General features: G+C 38.2%; 1 protein-coding gene across 3 annotated transcripts in view; it reads right to left on the bottom strand.

Annotated features, from left to right (window-relative positions):
• Window positions 1-20,877, bottom strand: part of UBE2U (ubiquitin conjugating enzyme E2 U) — a 65,080-nt gene that overhangs the window by 28,637 nt on the left and 15,566 nt on the right. For all 3 annotated transcript variants that reach the window (XM_033225154.1, XM_033225152.1, XM_033225153.1), the window contains exons 6-7: window positions 17,915-17,963; window positions 5,277-5,365 (exon numbers count right to left, since the gene is read on the bottom strand). In XM_033225154.1, coding sequence (XP_033081045.1) covers window positions 5,277-5,365; window positions 17,915-17,963 — 138 coding nt within the window. The remainder of the gene's footprint in view (window positions 1-5,276; window positions 5,366-17,914; window positions 17,964-20,877) is intronic.

Genomic DNA, 20,877 nt, shown 5'->3' with positions numbered 1-20,877 from the left:
GGCTAATTTTTGTATTTTCAGTAGAGATGGGGTTTCGCCATGTGGGCCAGGCTGGTCTCGAACTCCTGGTCTCAACTGATCCACCTGCCTTGGCCTCCCAAAGTGCTGGGATTACAGGTGTGAGCCTGCTGTGTCCAGCCAGAATTTTTATTATACGCTGGGCACACATAAAATAGATATGGTTACTGTTAGAATACCCACTGTACAGATGGTCAAGCAGACATAGAGAGGTTGAGTAATGTCTTCTCATTGGGACTCTTCATTACTCTTAGCCAAAATTTAAAATTTGATCTCTCACGAATGCTATTTCCTTTTGAGGTTTCTATTTAAGGATAATTCACATCTTTTCTTAAACTTTTTGAGATTGCCTTTCCTCATTTTACATTTGAATATGTATGGCTGTCTCTTCCTTATATATTATGAAACCCCAAATGACACGGTCATCTTTCCTGAATAGTCCCATTAGTTTTATATCATGGACTCATTTTCTTCATTGCTTTCTCCATCATCCAAGAGATGAAAATGCCACAGTACTCTGTACAAACTTTTAACACTTCTCATATTTTATCCCTATGATTTTTTTTCACTCATCTGTCTCTTACCACTTGTCCGTAAACTCCTTGAAGAGCTTACCACAATGTGTCTTCTTGTCTCCCACACACAGCCAACTGTCTAGATATAGAAGGTGCTCAACGAATGACACCGATCAGAGAGAAACAATGAAAGAATGAGGACGTGAGAGAGACAGAGAGAAGAAAGGAATCATGTAATTTTAGCAGAAGTTTTGCACGTTGAAATTCCTTCATTACTATGATATCTTGCATTCGTGGCAGTTTTGTAATCTGTGGTAGGAAAGCATCCTCTGTTGCATCCACAATATAGTTATTCCTTTTCTGTTGTGCCTTCTCCAGAGTCCAGGGCATTGCTTCTACTCTGCTTCTTTTTTCCTGTGATACACCTCTCATCCAACAGCTGTAGAGGTTGCCCTGAATTTTTTTTTTTTCCATTGCTAGGATGGTCACATCCAAAAAAATCAATAGCACTAACTTGCCTCAGCATGTTCTATTTTCACACATGCTATCTCATGCTAACCACAGAGCAACATAAAGTAGGATGGAATATTTTTGTCAATCAATGGAAATGAAAACCAAAGTACAAAGAGTTAGGTGACTCCCTTAAATTCACTTATCTTCATGTGGCAAAACTGACACAGGGCTAAGGAGCTGCTAACTTCTGACATCATGCTCTTCCCACTAGGACCTTCCCAGCCTTGGTTGCACATTGTAGTCACCTGGGGAGCTTTAAAAACTACTACTGCCTGGTCCTACTCCCAGAGATCCTGATGTAATTGGTCTTGGGTGAGCTCTCTATATTGAAATTTTTACAGGCTCCTCAGGTGGTTCTAATGAGCAGTCAAGACTGAGAACCACTGCATTAGAGTCAGATGATACTGCTTCTTGCATCTAAATGTGAATCTAAACTTGCCCTTACTGCTGGCTTAAAGACTCAAAGAATAAAAGTCTTCTAGGGTGAAGAAAACATCCCCATCATGCTTCAGGCTGTTTGGTCTGTCTTGATGACAGCAAACAAACATCAGGAAGCCTAGGCTCAGTATTACAGAGTACACTGATCTGGAGGAATTCTTTTCCTCTAACATAAACATTTCCTTATGGGGATCATATTCTGTCATTAAGGCTCTGTTGCCCACAATCATATGTATTGGTTTGTTCTCTGCCAAACATTTTACTTGCCATTCTGTAGCAATGGAGAGAGAACAGTGGATTCTTGGTACATTTTCCATACAATTGCCTATGCTTATGAACTAAAAATTATAATTATTTACAAATATGCTCCTGTACTTCCAAGTTTGAATTTAAATCCCATACATACAGAAATAACAATTTGATGTCATATTATGGAGGCAGTAGAGTATCAGAGAAAGAGCAACAAACGTGCAGTGAGAAGATGTGATTCAAGTCTCTGGACCACAGCCTACCGAATTAATTGATAACACACTTATTGAGAACTTATTGTTCACTTGTTGAGAACTCACTACAGTGCTTCAACCCTATAAAGCATGTGCTGTGATTATTCTCATTTTATGGATGAGAAAACTGGGACACAGAGATGTTAAGAAACTTAACCAAAGTCACACAGCTAGTAAATGGCAGAGCCAGGATGAAACTCTGGTAAATCTGACTCCAGGATGTATATTCTTTACCAACATATGATATTCTCCCTCACATGTATAACCTTAGGTAAATTACTTAGCTTTTCTGCTCTTAGTTTTCTCATCTTAAAACAAAGTAATAATAATAATAGTGCCTGGCACGTAGGGTTGATATACCACCGTGCACAACATATATGAGGTGTTTAATAATATTGGTTAAATAAATGAATAAAACAATGATAGATTGGGATGCCTAAAAGTATATATGAGCATACTTCATAAACTGCATTATACAAGAATAAACTTACTATTATGATGATGCCAACGACTATGTATAGATTTGTGGCACAAGATAGGGAAAAGAGTTAATGCCCCAAATCAAAATTTAACTACTTACCACTACTCATAAAAGATAAAGCTCTTAAAAATATGTACAAGAGTTTAATAATCTTTCCAATGCTAAGAATGTAACTGTAGAAAATGAAGTTATTAGGAGTTTCTCTTTTATTTCTGAGTTGTTGAAGAAGCATTCTATAATCTAAAAGCTTCATCTTTATTATTGCCAGGAAATTAGGCCATTAAAAAAGATAGTGTTGGATCTCATCCAGCTGAGCTATCAAAAGATAAAATGGCCAGCAGCACATGTAAAGTTTACATTTAATTTTTTAAAATTAAGTGCTGGTTATTATTCAAGGAAAGCTCTTGAAACATTCTTATAACAATTCCCTAGGAGAAGAAGAGGCAGGGTGATTTTGAAATCATTCACCAAGTGCTAGATTCAAAGTCTCAGAAATTCATTTGGGCTAGAGATAACGATGACCAGTTATTGCCTTTACAAACAGGGATGAATTACATACTAGGTTAGTGAAAGATGTAGAAACAACAAAATTAAACATCTGGGGGCCAAACTCTTTTTGAGGAAGAAACTGTGGTCAGTGGTGCCTTATTATTTCCTTCCATTTTTAAATTATTCTTTATTGCAAGACAATTATTTCCAAATCTCCTTAAGTTTTGGCACATGCTTCTGTTTTTTTTTTTCCCCCTCTAGCAGTTTGGAGTTTCCAAGTGGCCCTATATATTTACATGTTATTCTAGAAAGCACCATCCTGTACCAATCTGTTTTTTGGTGGAAGGAGTTTGAGTCTGAGTGGTTCCCTAGAGTATGCCAATTAATGTCTCTCAACGCAGTGTTTGTGTAATTAAGGGTTATTGCCCCTGCAGCCTATATGAGCTGCTCAGTGCCTCATACATAGTAGGTACACACAGCAGATGTGTTTGCTGAATTGACTAGGCGGCATTCAACAACAAATCTTTGATCTGAATTAACCATTCAAGTACTCTGGTATCAAAAATAATTAATATTTTATACTGAGAGAGCTGCTAAAGATTGTAGATCTCGATGTACCTTAAATTGTATTGACCTATGAGTTAGGATGGTAATATATAATCACAAAATAATTAATAGCCAGCCTCCTGAAAGAACATGTGATTTCTTAAAAGTTATTGATTGAATTTACCTTTTAAGGATATTTATTAAGCTTAGTACTATTTTTTGCCCTCATTTGTACCTTAAAAGTTGATACTATTTTTCATGATAGGAAACTATCATAATGATGAGATGAAATATAATGAGACCTCAAATTAAGGCAATGGTCATGGGGGTGTAGTAGAGTGGAAGCATTCATAATGTTGCAGGAGATAAAATCAACATGGTTTAATAAGAGAGATAAAGAGATGTAGGAAACATCTAAGATTCTGGTTTCGGTAAGAAAATGTAAAAATGGTGATCTACCACTAACCAAGAGAGGGAATAAAAGAAGGATAGATTTGGGGGCAAGATGATGAATTCACTTTGAGACATCTTGAATACGAGAAGCCTATGATCCAAATAGTTGAGATGTCCCCTGCACAGTTATAAACATGCATGTAAAATTCGAAAGAGGGGTCTGGCTAGAGATGCGGCTTTAGGAATCACTGGCCTGTAGGCAAATGAAAACCATGGTCGTGGAAGAGGTCTTTCAGAGAGAGTAAGTAGAGAGGACTGAATGAAGAAGATATTGCCAAGGGAAGAGGCAGCAGAGTGCCTAGGAAGGGAAATGAAAAGCCATGGATGTATGGTATCACGTAGATCAAGGAGAGCACAGCTAATGAGAGTGCAAGTAAGAAGAGGACTAAAACGTAATCACTGCCTCTGGAAATTCAGAAGTCTCTGCTACTACAGGATGCACCACTTTAGAAGGATGGCTGCAGCAAAGTCATATTTCAGTAAGTGTATGCAGACTGGACAACCTACTTTCATCCAGATAATGAAATAGTACTCTAAAGATCCAGTTAAATGGAGCCAGAAAGTTGTCCAGCTCTCTCATTCTGTCGTTCTAGTTCCTGATGTATGATGGTAACAGATGATTTTTCCTTTTCGATGGATATAATTGAACTTAGGTTTTCTTGCTGAATTTCTACCTAATATTTCCTGTGGCTTAGAGGAGAAATTAAAAGTTTCTCTCTGGTGTGAAAGCTTTTCTGTAGGGTAAAGGGAGTAAAGTAAACCTCATAAGATTGAGAACTTTTTCTGTTATTCCTCCAATTGAATATCTTTCTTTCTGACTTTTAGTCAGACTTCAGTCCAGGGCTCTATACAAAAGACTTTGTATTCTTCTTTGAGAGGCTGAGGCGGGAGGATTGCTTGAGGCCAAGAGTTCCAAACCAGCCTGAACAACATAGTGAGACCCCTATCTCTAAAAACTAAAAATTTAAAAAATTAGCCATGCATGATGGCTTTTGCCTATTATCCTAGCTACTCAGGAGGCTGAAGCAGGAAGATCACTTGAGTTCAGGAGTTTGAGGCTGCAGTTAGCTATTATTATGCCACTGCACTCCAGCCTGGATGATGGAGTTAGACCCTATCTCTAAGACGAAAAATTAAAATTAAAATTTTTTTTAAAAAAGAACTAAAGTAATAGTTGTTGAATGAATAGTATATAGAGCCTACAGAGAAGTTTATCACTCTTACATAGCAGATGTGTGTCAATTAGTCTTTGAAAGCAAGATGAATGTTAACAGATTAACATATACCAAAAAGACATAGGACAAGGATAGTTCACCTTACATGGAGTTCTGTAGTATTCTGTGGCTTTTGATGTAGCTACTCTGGACCATGTCTGGTAGTAATCACTAAATGAGGTTGTTTTAATTGATCTGAAAATATAAATAAAAATCAGACAACGGGCAGTTTGTAAATTTTCTTTTAAAAATTATTGTATTGCTATACCGACTGTTCACATAACATCTTGTCACAAGAAATTAAACTGACTTGCAAATTGTAACATATATTTTTAACAATTGTATCCAGTATATTGATTCCACCAATAATGAATACAAATAACGAAAAAGAAAATGTCCCAACCACTTTTCAATAATAAATGTAAATATGGACCCATGTGCATATTATAAAAAGAAAAATATGGGTTTAAGACATCTGCCTTTCATGACTAACATTAAAAAAGAACTTTGAGCATTATACCTTTCAATTTCTCATTCTATAAGAAGCAATAAATACTTTTCTTGAAATTCAATGCCAAATTCTAGTAAAAAACCCTTATTTCTTATAATGAGGACAGAATACAAGTATTAGAATTGAGATTAGTTTAGTTTTTACAGAGAATCTGGCTATTTTCAAAGAGGAGAAAAACAGCTCTTTTCTAATACTCCTGGCTGCTACTTTCCCCTCCCTGTGCTAATATCGCTATGTCCTAATGGAGAGCAAAGGTTGTTATAAGGTGTTAAATGAAAACTATAAAGCAGTCCCTTAAATAACTACATTTCCAAGCATTTTTCCCACAAACTTTTAAAATGCAGAGATTCTCAACACTCTATAAACAAAACATTACTTAGCGTATTTTTTCAGACATGTGAAATCACTAATTAACTGGCTGTAACAGATACTTAAACATCCAGTGCAATATGCCTTATGCCTGTTTTCCAATTTAAGTTCTTAGCTCTTTGGAAGAAGGAGCAAGTTTTCAGTCAGAACAAGTATATTAGCATTAGTTTTTATAGGTAAATCATAGGTACCTTAAATTAACTATTTGACTCAACTTTTAAATTAATGAGGTGTTATCTAAATGTGTTAATTCACTAATTTATTTAAACAACAATTATGCACATCTAATTTTAAGACTAACATTTTTTGAATGTGTTATTACTTTTACAATCACACTTAAGTAGAAATTTGAAACTTGAGGAAGATAAATTAATCATTACTATTATTGCTTCCAGAGCTGCGTGCTGTGCTGTAGACGACTAAATGATATACTAAACTAACATGAATTTGCCAATGAAATGTCTCAGCATTTGGCAACAGAGGTAACAAAATGAAACGCTGCATTATATCTCCTGCATGAAAAAGCTTGTGATCAATTTGCTGTCACAGATCATTTAGCAGACAACAATGACTCAAGAGGAAGGAAACTGTCAACACACTGTCTTGTGAAAAAAAATACACCATCTTCAGGCACAATCGTCTCCATTGTTTTTTGTCTGTTTGACCACGACCCATGACCTTTCCCCTTCCCAGGGTGTCCTGTTCAATTTCAAACTGTTAGCCTTCAGGGGCTTTCTGTTTTTTCCTCCATAATAATTAAAAATATTACCCTAAAAGGTATAACTTTAGTGTGGTTTGAATATACAAAGCAAAATGTCTTACACATTTGGAAGTATTTGAATTTTCAATTCTATAAAGGAAACAGCCCCTTAAAAAAAGAGAACAGTAACTATATTTTACTATTATTCAGATAAATAAAGTAAGCTTACAGGGATACATGCAGCATAAAAATACATGTATTTATAGTTTTACCCAATGATGGGAATTTACTGAGTATTATCATTGACATTATGAATACAAAAAAGTAGAAGACATAATTTTAAAATGAACATTAGAATTTGTTACCCTGTTGGAAAAAATAAGATATATACCTGGACTAGTGAATTAAACAACTTTATTAACATGATAAAGTGTCATATGGTTTAACGGAGACATTTGGAGAATACAAGAATGACACTTCTCTCCTCTGGCAGTGGTAATAAGCAAAGAAGTCGGAGGAAGGAGATGTAATTTTTTTTTTAAGTCATCAGGGAAACAGTCATTTGGGATACAGGTCTGGAAAAAAATAAGGGGGCACTGTAGGCCAAGGGAAGAGTATTAGTCATTGTTCAGATGGGAGAGAGCATGGCGTGTGCGTATGTACATACAGAGGATGTTGGGGGAAGAAATTATAGTAAAAGGACAATTGACTAGAATGGAGACTTCAAATTCACAGGAGTTGGAATGGATAAAATAAGTGAACCTGGGCAGTGCAGGGTCCACAAATTTAGGCAGAGAATGGGTTAGAGTTGATTTAGTAATCTTGATCTTGATTTGTTGGGTAATAGACAGCCATCAGTAGTTCTCGAATAAGGCAAGTAAATTATGAAATTCATGTTGGAGCAAGACTTTTCCTTGAAAGTAATAAGCAGGGTGGAGTATAGAAGGCAGATTAAATGCCAGGGGACCAGATAGGAAGCAAACGCAGTAATTCAAGGATGAGCTACTGAGAGCTAATAGCAGAGTCACAGCAAAGGTTATGAAAGGGAGGAGATGAGTTGAAGGCAATGCTAAAAAATTGACTGGACTGGTTGGTTGCCTGACAGTGTGTGAAAAGTGAAGGAATATTACAGTCAAATATTCTTCTAAAGCCCAGAAATCTGGTTAGTTTTGCTGTTAATAGAAAGCATCAAGAGGCTGGGCGCGGTGGCTCAAGCCTGTAATCCCAGCACTTTGGGAGGCCGAGACGGGCGGATCACGAGGTCAGGAGATCGAGACCATCCTGGCTAACACAGTGAAACCCCGTCTCTACTAAAAATACAAAAACTAGCCGGGCAAGGTGGCGGGCGCCTGTAGTCCCAGCTACTCCGGAGGCTGAGGCAGGAGAATGGCGTAAACCCGGGAGGCGGAGCTTGCAGTGAGCTGAGATCCGGCCACTGCACTCCAGTCCGGGCGACAGAGCGAGACTCCGCCTCAAAAAAAAAAAAAAAAAAGAAAGCATCAAGAGAAACTGAAGTAAAATATGAGTTTAATTTTAGCTCTGGATTTCAGGTGATTACAGTACAGACAAGTCAAAATGATCTTCAGGAGTGTGATTAAGACACTCAGATTAGAAATAAGAGATTTGGGTCAAATCAACAAAATCACTGATAGAGGAAGCTACTAGAAAAATCCACCTCCAAAAAAGTTAGTAAGTATTTTGAAAAGAAAGAGCAGAAACCAACTTATAATTAAGAGGAGCCAGTGAAGGAAAGAGAAACGTTCATTAGGGGAAGAAGAAAATCATGGCAGTACTATTTCATGGAAGCAACATCCCAGCCACAACCAAAGCCTAACAATTAAACACCTAAATATCTGTGGTTGGAACCTTCCTGTCTATCATGACCTAGTTGTTTAGTATCATGGATAAGAGTACAGGGTCTGGAATCAGCTGGCCTGGGTTAAAACCCTCTGGCACTTCGACTTGTTAGGTGTGTGGCTCTGGAGCAAGTTACCTAAACTCTCGAGGTCTGTTTCCCCATCTATAAAATCAGGAGATAAAACTTTCTCAAGTGCTTGTTGTGAGCATTCGATGAAATCATGCATGAAAAGAGCCAAGTTTAGCGCCTCTTCAGCACTTAAGTGTCAGCTGGTCTCCATTGCCTTGATAAGTACCTCATCATTTCTCTATTAACTCTAAACAGCTTCCTTGTAGTTTTTCTACCTCTGACTCTCCCTATTCTAGGTTATCTTACCTCTGCTTGAAAACCACATTTGGTACTGAGGTGAGAGGATTACCTGAGGTCAGGAGTTCGAGACCAGCCTGGCCAACATGGTGAAACCCCGTCTCTATTAAAAATACAAAAATTAGGCCGGGTGCGGTGGCTCACGCCTGTAGTCTGAACACTTTGGGAAGCTGAGGTGGGTGGATCACGAGGTCAGGAGATCGCGACCATCCTGGCCAACATGGTGAAACCCCATCTCTTCTAAAAATACAAAAATAAGCTGAGCATGGTGGTGCATGCCTGTAATCCCAGCTACTTGGGAGGCTGAGGAAGGAGAATTGCTTGAACCAGGGAGTCGGAGGTTGGAGTGAGCCGAGATCGCGCCACTGCAATCCAGCCTGGAGATAGAGTGATATTCCGACTCAAACAGAAAGAAAGAGAGAGAGAGAGAGAGAGAGAAAGAAAGAATAACTGGGCATGGTGGCACATGCCTGTAATCCCAGCTACTCGGGAGGCTGAGGCAGGAGAATTGCTTGAACCTGGGAGGTGGAGGTTGCCGTGAGCTGAGATTATGCCACTGCACTCCAGCCTGGGCGACAGAGCAAGACTCTGTCTTAAAAAAAGAGAGAGAGAAAAAGAAAACCATATTTGGTTATGTAATTCTATACGAAAACATCTAAATACTTTCAAATAGAACTTGAGGCTCTTCACCATCTGGCCATTTCCATCCTTTTCTTCTATATTATCCATCCCCACATCCAGAGGCTCCATCACACAGAATTTCCTACTAATTCAAGCATACCATGGTATTACACTCCTCTTTCTGTGAAAGCTGTTCTAGAGACTCGTCTCCTCTGTGCCTGTCAAACTCTTATTCATCAAAGTTTGGGTCCAGTAAAAATATTTTGCATCTGAAGGTTGTCATAGTGGACACTGTGGTTGCCTCCTCAACAGCTCTTGCATTCTTCGCCCATTATGTAGATACAATACACTCTGATGGGACCGACCCCACCTCTGGCTCCAAATTAGAGCCTGATGGGTTCAGGGCTGTCTGACCATGGTGCCTAATTCAGGAACAAGAACGTGGCCTAAAAAGATCCAATTAGAGCAAAGTTATAGTCGTTTTCTAGTACATCTTAATATCTAGGAGTATCAATGCCCTAACTTTGTTCTTCAAAATTGCCTTCTTTTTCTATGTCCTTTGCACTTTTAGATATATATTTAGAGCTCGCTTACAAATTTCCAGAAAAAAAAAAAAGCTGGCGAGATTTTGATTGAGATTGAATTTAATCTACAGTTTAATTTGGGAAGAATTGACAATATAATAATATTGAGTTTTTTCCAAGCCACAAACATTGGATATTTCTACTTCTTTAGGTCTTTTAAATTTTCTCTCAGAAATATTTGTGGTTTTCAGTATAGACGTCTTGTACATGTTTCGTTACATTTTGATGCTGTTGTAAATGGTATTTCTTTTTTTTTGAGATGAAGTTTCACTCTTGTTGCCCAGGCTAGAGTGCAGTGGCGCGATCTCGGCTCACGGCAGCAACCTCTGCCTCCCGGGTTCAAGCGATTCTCCTGCCTCAGTCTCCTGAGTAGCTGGGACCACAGGCATGCACCACCCACGCCTGGTTAATTTTATATTTTTAGTAGAGACAGGGTTTCTCCATGTTGGTCAGGCTGGTCTCGAACTCCCGACCTCAGATGATCTGCTCACCTTGGCCTCCTAAAGTGGTGGGATTACAGGCATGAGCCACAGCGCCCAGCCATAAGTGGTATTTTTAAAATTTCAGTTTCTATCTATTGATTATGAGTATATAGAAACATAGTTAATTTTTAATCTTAACTTTAATCTTATACTATGAGTCTTTGCTAAATTCACTAATGAATTTTCAAGTTTTTTTATATTCATTTGGATTTCACTATGCACATAATCATGTTATCTATGAATAAAGATAATTTGCTTCATCCTTTCCAAACTTTAACATTTTTATTTCTTTTCCTTGCCTCATTGCACTGGCTAGGACCTCCAGTACAATGTTGAATAGAAGTGGTGGTAGTAGACATATTTACCTTATTCCTAAACTCAGGAGAAAAGCATTCAACGTTTCACGTTTTAAGGGGTTGACTGTTGGACTTTTGTAGATTCCTATTACTGAAATAAGGGAATTTCTATTTCAGTTTGCTAAGAATTTTTATCATGAATGGGTGTTAAATTTTAACAAATACTTTTACTGGATTCACTGAAATAATTTTATGGCTTTTCCCTTTATTTGGCTAGTAAATGTGTTACACAAATTGATTTTTGAATATTAAACCAACCTTGCTTTCTTATAATCAGACTCATTTGGTCATTGTTATCCCATTTTATCAGTGGATTCAATTCACTAATATTTTGATTAGAATTTATGCACCTATGCTAATAAAAGTTATTGACCTATAATTTCCTTTCTTGTAGTAATCTCAGATTTTAGAATCTGAGTTTGGAGGTTTGGAAATATAGTCATTTTCTCTACTCACTGAAAAGGTTTGAATACCTTTTTTTAAAAAAAAAAGTTTTATTTTGAAACACCTTCAGAAATATAAGACAGTTTTAAAGATAATTGAATATCTTTTTCTTTTTCTTTTTTTTGAGACGGAGTCTTGCTCTGTCGCCCAGGCTGGAGTGCAGTGGCCGGATCTCAGCTCACTGCAAGCTCCGCCTCCCGGGTTCACGCCGTTCTCCCGCCTCAGCCTCCTGAGTAGCTGGGACTACAGGCGCCCACCACCTCGCCCGGCTAATTTTTTGTATTTTTTTAGTAGAGACGGGGTTTCACCGTGTTAGCCAGGATGGTCTTGATCTCCTGACCTTGTGATCCGCCAATCTCGGCCTCCCAAAGTGCTGGGATTACAGGCTTGAGCCACCGCGCCCGGCCTATCTTTTTCTTTTTCTAAGAGATGGGTCTCACCACATAGTCCAGGCTGGTCTTGAAATCCTGGGCTCAAGCAATCCTTCTACCTTGGCCAAATAGCTGGGATTACAGGCCCAAGCCGTCTCACCTGGCTTGAATAGCTTTTTAAAATAAATTTTATTGCAGCATAATTTACACTCAATAAAATACACGTTTTAAGTGTACAGATTGATGAGTTTTGATACGAAAGTGTACATCTGCATAACCATTACCTCATATAAGATGCAGAGTATTTTCATTATTCCAGAAAGTTTCCTACTGCCCCTTCCCAGTCAATCTCCCTTGACATTCTGGGCAATCACCGATCTGATTAGTCTGACAGATTAGTTTTTCCTGTCCTAGAACTTCATATAAATTGAATTATACAGTATGTACTCTTTTATTTTTTTCACTCAACTTAATGCCTGCATACTTATTCCCGATTGTTGCATGTATCAATAATTAATTCATTTTTATTTGCTGATAGTATTCTATATATTAATACAGCACAATTTATTTATGTATTCAACTGTTGATGGACATTTTGGTTGTTTCTAGTTTGAGATATTATAAATAAAGCTGCTATGAACATTTGTGTACAAGTCTTCTTGTGAACGTATATTTTTCATTTCTTTTAGGTAAATACTTAGGAGTAGAATTACTGGATTATAGGAAAGGTAATGTTTGACATTATAAGAAACTTAAACTGTGTTTCAAACTGGTTGTGGGCATGTAAAGTGATAAAACAAGATATGCAACAATGTATGAAAGCTCCAATGACTCCATATCTTTACCAACAAATGGAATTATTCATCTTAATTTGAGTCAATGGTGTCTTCTTTCAATCTTCTCCATCTCAGTAAATGACAGCAGAACCCACCCAGTTCAATCCCAAATCTAGTAATTATCCTTGGTCCCACTTTTTCTCACACCCCACATTGAATCAGTAATTCTCCTTCAGTGCAAGCCTTGAATCCACTCATTTCTTCTCCTCCATACCTATGCCCAAACTCTTGACTGAACCACCACTGTCTGGCCCCTGGTCAACCAAAATAACCTAATAACTCTTCTCTTTGCTTCCACCTTAGATCCTTCACAAACCATTGCCCTCATAGCAGTTAAAAGTACTCTCTTTAAAAGTTAAATCTGGTTCTCTCTCCCTTTCCTAAAAGCTGTTCAAGAGTGTCCCAATTTCCTTACCTGGTATAATAAAATTAATCTAAATTCCTTACACAGTTTATAAAGTCCTAAGTGATTTGGCCCAGCCTACTTCTCTTACCTCCATCTACCTCTCTTCTCTTTTCCCCCTTGCTGTGTTCTAGCAACAGCAGCCTTCTTACTGATTCTCTACCACACCATGCAAATACTCAAGTGAGGGTCTTCACATTACTCTCCCAAGTTTTTACTCCTTTTTCCTTTCAATTTCACAAAACTTGATTTTTCAAGATAATACCATTTACAAGTTTACTTCATAATGGTTCTTGACTTATCTTTGACTGAAGTTATTATGATTACTTTCTATGTACTTAACTAATTTAATCTTCACAGCAATTCTATGAAATCAGTACTATTATTACCAGCATTTAATATATAAAGAAACTGAGATACAGAGAAATTAACTTTTCATAGTTACATAGTAAATGGAAGAATTGGGATTCTCTTGCTTGTTATTATAGAAATGCCTTTCAGTTGTGTGTGTGTGTGTGTGTGTGTGTATGTGTGAGATAATATCATATATGGTATTTTATAATGCACTCTTTTCATTTACTTTTGTATTGTGGCAAAACACGTAACTTTATCATCTTAACCATTTCTTTTTTTTTTTTGAGACGGAGTCTCGCTCTGTCGCCCAGGCTGGAGTGCAGTGGTCGGATCTCAGCTCACTGCAACCTCTGCCTTCCGGGTTCACGCCATTCTCCTGCCTCAGCCTCCCGAGTAGCTGGGACCACAGGCGCCCGCCACCTCGCCCGGCTAATTTTTTGTATTTTTAGTAGAGACGGGGTTTCACGGTGTTAGCCAGGATGGTCTCGATCTCCTGACCTCGTGATCCGCCCGTCTCGGCCTCCCAAACTGCTGAGATTACAGGCTTGAGCCACCGCGCCCGGCCATCTTAACCATTTCTAAGTGTATAGTAGTGTTAAGTGTAGTTACGTTGTTGTGCAAGAGATCTCTAGAATTTTTTCATCTTGCAACACTGAATTTCTGTGTTCAACTTTTCACTTACTTTTTTTTTTTTTGTGACAGAGTCTCGCTCTGTTGCCCAGGCTGGAGTGCAATGGCGAAATCTCACTGCAACCTCTGTCTCCTGGGTTCAAGCAATTCTCCTGACTCAGCCTCCCTAATAGCTGGGATTACTGGCATGCGCCACCATGCCCAGATAATTTTTGTATTTTTAGTAGAGACAGGGTTTCATCATGTTGGCCATGCTGGTTTTAAACTGCTGACCTCAGGTGATCCGCCTGCCTCAGCCTCCCAAAGTACTGGGATTACAGGCTTGAGCCACTGCACCTGGCACGCTTACTTTTCATGTTAGCAAATATGTCTCCAGAATCATATCCAAAGGCTGCTTTTTGGACATTATTGCCTAAACCAATATTTATTAAATCAGTCAGTTTTGTTGGACATTCCATTTTCAATTTCTCATGATATATAATTGTATGATGAACATTTTTGGAATCTCTCTATATTTGTTTAAATATATCTTTAAAGATAAGTTTCTAGAAGTGGAAATGCTGTGTTGAAGGCACACATTTGTCTTAGGATTTTTAATATGAAATGCAAATGTTACACTCTTCTGTCTGTGCCCCTCAAGTTTTGTCTTGTGCCTGCCCCTTTAAATGATTTAGTCACTCTCACACAGTTGTATATTTAGCACGTTCACCAGCTATGTTTCATTTTCATCTCCTCTCTTGATTATCGAGCAACCAATCCTCCCCTCCCTCTCCTCTTCTAGTTTTTATATCAGCTCCTGATAATCTTATTTTGGTTGCCCCTGGCATTCATGATTCATTTTAACTTTTTATTGAGGCTGTCAAAGTGCATTCCCCTGGGTCAGACTGTTGGGAAGGTGTCCTGTTGTAGCTCAATTCCTGTTGAATGTACTGTTCCCTCTGTCTAGGATCCCCTGGCCTCACAGTGCATAGGTGAATCCCTACTCTGCCTTTGGAAGTCACTTTGGCATCACCTCCTCTGAAAGCTTGTCTTTATGTATTCCTCTCCCAATCCCTGTGAAACCTGAGTAAGATGTTTTTTCCTCTGTGCTCCCCCAGCATCTTGATCTTACCTCTATCATAGCACTTACTATATTATATTTATGTACCACAACAATAAACAGTCATGACCCAATAAAATGTTGATTGCATTGAAAAGAGGCTGTTATTTATAAGAGGTGGTTCCAGAGATGGATGACTTAGTGAAAAACTGAAGGCCTCTGAAGGAAGCCTAGAAAAAATAAAAGCCACATGGGAAAAGGTTTCTGCTAAATATGACTCATTTTAGATATGATTCAATCTGCCCTCAGCATTCTTCCCTTAGCCACGATCTTGATACCTTCCCTGTGGTCTTCCAACTACATTCTCTGGTGGCAAATACTGTCTATATTGACCAAATGGATCGACAGGCCTACTTCTTGCACTCACTCCCTTTCAGAAGAGGAACATCTTCTGATACCATGCAACAATTAATACAAAATAAAACAAAGAATTTGCATTTATGGAATGGGGAAAAAAAGAAGAGGCCTTCCAATGCTAGAATATAAATCTTGTGAGGTTAGGGATGACATATTAATCAGGTGTGTGTCCTCACACTGGGGCACAGTCCCTGGCATAAAGCATATGCTCAGTGAATTCATTCTAAGTACATGGATAAGTAGCTGTTCTCCCAAGGACTGAAAACCTGCTTATAAGTGGTATCCTATAGACCACTGCAAATATCCCAGATGACGAGCACAAGTTCAAGTCATCCTGAATTCCTGAACATCAACTAGATTCCCCCAACTATATTGTACCCAGTTGAATAGACCTTGCCTGAGTTTTACTATGTCTTTTAGAAATGGGGTCCAACTGCCTGGATATATCTTTGGAATACATTTCAACAGCCATGCCAGTTCTTCCAGCCCATGAAGTAACGCAAAGTTCTAAGCATATGGCACTAGACACAAAATATTAACAGCAGCATCTTTCTTTGAATAATTTCTGCAAGACTTCATTGTGAATGCATTATTTAAAAACTGAGAACTAGACATAGCTGAGCTCTATTTCAGAGCAAATGTACCAGGGGCAAACATTGGAATTCACAGACACACAATAAAGTGCAGCCTGATACACAGCATGAGTCTAGAGTATCATTGAAATCTAGGCTGCATTGCCTCAGGTAAGTACCACTAGTAAGTCTTCTCTAGGAAGTTCAGGCTGGCACAAGGTGAATACCACAAATCAGACCTGACTCTAGCACCATTTATTCTTGGTTTGGCTTAGAGGACCTGCTGAAGCTGAGACCACAGAAGGTCTTCTGCTGTGTTCTTACTGCCTTATTAGTAACCACTGGCACTGTATCTTTATGAACTGCAAATAACTATACCATAAAGAGTAATAACTTTTGATATTTAGGGACATTGATGTTTTAGGTGATAAACCCGCCTTTATGCATTGAATGACTATTTATCATAGGCCTATTTTGTGCCAGGATGGTCAAACACATTGACGCATTTAAGGGGCAGCAATGCTCTCTATTGAATACCAACTTAGTGTACCAGTAACTAGATTATGGTTACCTTTCTGCAATTTTTCAACATATTTTCATGAAGATAAGCCACTTAAGTCTTTGTTTGTTTGTTTGTTTGTTTTCTTTTATTTTTGAGAGGGAGTCTCGCTCTGTGACCCAGGCTGGAGTGCAGTGGCGTGATCTCAGCTCACTGTAACCTCTGCCTCCCGGGTTCATGCCAGTCTCCTGTCTCAGCCTCCCGAGTAGCGGGGACTACAGGCACCTGCCACCAAGCCTGGCTAATTTTTTGTATTTTTAGTGGAGACAGGGTTTCACCATGTTAGCCAGGATAGTCTTGATCTCCTGACCTCGTGATCTGCCCACCTTGGCTTCCCAAAGTGCTGGGATTACAGGCGTGAGCAACCACACCCGGCCATAAGTTATCTAATTTTACTCAATTTTTATACAGAGCTAGTCAAGGAAATACGAGCTAAAGTAAACACTGTTATAATACTAGTTAATTGGCTGTTGTCTAAATCTGATCAACTATCAAGATAAAGCTGATGGAAATGCTCAAGAAATTAAATGCCGCAGAACCATATGTGTGTTTCTAGGCCTATACCTTGTTCAGGTGTTCAAGGTGAACTGATGCCATATTTATAGGCTGTCTCCCAAAAGGTACAATGGCTTCAGCCCTAACTCTTACCATTTTTATCTAGACTTTATCTTCTCCTAAATGCTTGAATTTTTGTGATCTATAATGGTCTGTGCTGATTTTGTTAACAATACATTCTTCTCTTTTTAAAAATAAAAAAAAGGCAAGATTGACCATACACGGTGGCTCATGTCTATAATCCCAGCACTTTGGGAGGCTGAGGCAGGTGGATCACCTAAGGTCAGGAGTTCAAGGCTAGCCTGATCAACATGGTGAAACCCCATCTCTACTAAAAATACAAAAAATTAGCCGGGTGTGGTGGTGTGTGCCTATAATCCCAACTACTTGGGAGGCTGAGGCAGGAGAATCACTTGAACCCTGGAGGCCGAGGTTGCAGTGAGCTGAAATTGAGCCATTGCACTCCAGCCTGGGCGACAAGAGCAAAACTCCATCTCAAAAAAAAAGGTGAGATCATATATCATATAGTTACATTTAATTTTAATTCAACTAGAAAGAATTCAAAACTTTCCACATTCTTTCTGAAAACAATATTTTAAAAAGATAGTATAAGATATTTCTAAGTTAAAAACAAAGATTTAATTATGATGAAAAACATAGTTTAAATAGTCCTTTTGGTAAATAAATCGACATAAAATTGTATAAAGAAAAACTTACCCGATACTTTTATGTGGGTCTTTAGGTAACTCCTGGCTGTCATCTTTCACTATAAAGAAAAAATATGAAAAGATTCTGGTTTACTTGGAGATGGAATATATGGCTTTATGTGCACTATTTCCAAAGCCTCAGTAAAATGGTAATAAAGGAATAAAAATAAGGTATAAAATCTCAAGGAGAGCAAAGAAAGATGACAAGAAAATTTTTCAAGATAGAAAGCAGATGTCAAGTGGTAACTGTCTTAGCAGGCCATAGAAATTTGAAAACAAAAAACTGCATGATGAGAAGAGACCAATAAAAAGTAAATGGATTCACACTTCAGAACCTGAGAAACAGTACAGGAATTGAAGGTGCCAGATACCTCTGGAAGGAGGGGTGAGAGGCAGAGCACAGACACCAAAGACTTATACCCTCATCCTGTGCGACCAGATGATGACCACTGCTCAGGCAGGAAGGAAGATATTTAACCTCTGGAAAAACTGGGCCAGAGAGACTCAGGACTGGAGGACAGTAGAAACAAAACAGGATAGGAGTATGGTAAGAAACCGAAAATGGAATAAATCATATTGAACAGATAAGACTCCTAATTCTCTCCCCTCGTCCAGCTGTCAGCGTATTAGCAGTGTTCTCTCTCTCGCTTGTACTTGTGCTCTCTCTCTCTCTCCCCCCCCCAAGACTGGCAGATTCCTCTCAGGAGAAATAGTTAAGTCTAATGAAATGGCCAGGTTCTCACTGAATAATTCTACAATGAAATAAAACTGTCAACAAGCCCAGCCTGTATTCAGAACTTTCAGTCTTTTTAATAGTCCATTCATCACATGTCCATCATAAGAATGAATAGTTAAAGATCACTAGATATTTTGAGCAAGGTCAATACCATAAAAGGGAACAATCCTAACCACAAAAAAGAGAAAAATAGGAAACAGAAATATTTTTCTTAAAATCTTCCAGAATATACAACGAACAAAGAGATGGATAATAGGAGAAATTTGGTTTCAAAAAATTAGAGGATCAGATCAATAGACCCAACATTCAAATCAGAGCAGATCTAGAAGAGACAATAGGGAAAATGAAGAGAGAAGAAATTAGAAAAGAAATCACATAAGAAAGTTTTCCAGAACTGAACGATTAGAGAGTGAGATTTCAATAGCTTATCAAATGCCCTATGTAATGTGGAGGCAGGGAAGGGGAGGATACAAAAAGAAATATTATCCAAAATTTCAAATCACTGGGAATAAAAAGAAGGTTTAAAAAGTTTCCAGAAAAAAAGAATAAATCACATGTGAAAAATTGGACATTGGAATGAAATTAGACTTCTCAAGAGCAACACTAGAAACTAAAATGTAGTAAAGTATTTACAATTTGGAAAGAAAACTATTTCCAAACTAAAATTTAACCAAACTATGAGTATATGAGAGTAACGCAAATACATTTTTAGGCATGCGAAGTTGTAAAAGGTTAAGCTTCCAGGTACTAGGAAGCTCCTAGAAGATGTGCTCCAACAAAACAAAGGAGCAAAACCAATCACAAGGAAAATGGGGGATTGAGCGGCCAGCAGGAGCTCCTACCCAGCAGGCACCAGAAAGGCCATCCCAGCACACCTGCAAGAGAACTGCCAATTCAGAAAAGAAGAGGAAGGATGGAGCGCCACAGGAAAGAGGGCTCCAAAAACAAAGCAGACTCGATGCTGATTGAATGCCTAGGAGCTGTTTTACAGCTTTCTCAGAAAGTTTTAGAAGAAGAAAAGATAGTGTACACATAAAAAACAAAGGAATGTAAAATCAGACCTTTTCTACAAGAAAAGAAAGATAACCATGTATGGTTCATCTGTGACAAGTATTTATAAAGTCATATTAATGTAACCGACTCATATTAGGAGGATGGGGGAGAGGAAATGTGGGTAGGAATGGTAGTATAAAAGCAAAATCTTTGTATTTTATAAGACGAAGTCTATAAATAATATCTAAAACCGAAAAGCCTACAAATATTAGTATAGAATCAACTTAGAAATGTGGTGGTAAATGCCAGCCAAAACAGCTAAATGTGTTGAAAGCTATTGTTGCCTGTGGCAGGCAACACTCAGGGATAGAGGACATATTTCATTAAAAACCGATTCCTATTATGTGTCCTCTAAAACTATAAACATATATTTTTTGATAGAAAATAAATACTTAACATTTCTCGTTAAAACTAGCAACTCAGAAACTTTGCTGAAAAGTTACTGGACTATCTGGTATAACGAAATACAGACAGGAAAAAAGAGGTATGTAACCCAGGCAAATAGATCCACACTCTGCCACGCTGTTAAACTCAGTTTTTCAGTATCTTATGACATTTGTAAGTAACAGAATATCTGTAACAAAACTGTAATCATCAACAACAAAACTGGTTCTGAATGGTGGTGCTGAAGCTCATGTTCTGTAACAAGTGAGCAATGCTACTGGACTAAATTTTGTTTTCCCCTGACACCCAGAAAGTGTATTTCTCGGGGGAAGGGTATTCCTGCACCTAACCAAAGAAGTACACTCACTTTAAAAAGGAAATGGCAGCCTGGAATCCTATGAGACACCTCCTGCTTCAATTGTAGAAACAATTTGCTTTAAAATTGCTCTATTATTAAAAGGATTTTTTAAAACCCAGTGAATGAATTGGGAGCTTGAATTGGAGAAGAATCAAATGTCTGTCACAACATTGTCCTAATCACAAGCAGAAGATGATGTATTTGTAGAATTATCAGGTTTTTAAAAAGTATATCTCACAAATTAGTATTATAATCTCCCTAATATTTCTATATTCTCCTTTATTCTAGTGTTATGACTCATGCCAATTATAGCTTATTTAGATAAGCATCTGAAATGTGTTAGATGATCCTCCTTTTTATGAAAAACTATAGGAGGCCGGGCGCGGTGGCTCAAGCCTGTAAATCCCAGCACTTTGGGAGGCCGAGACGGGCGGATCACGAG

Source organism: Trachypithecus francoisi, unplaced genomic scaffold (genome assembly GCF_009764315.1).
Source record: "Trachypithecus francoisi isolate TF-2019V2 unplaced genomic scaffold, Tfra_2.0 Lachesis_group12, whole genome shotgun sequence".
Lineage (NCBI taxonomy): Eukaryota > Metazoa > Chordata > Mammalia > Primates > Cercopithecidae > Trachypithecus > Trachypithecus francoisi.
The sequence above is the reverse complement of the archived record's forward strand: the minus strand, read 5'-3'. Positions and strand labels throughout refer to the sequence as shown.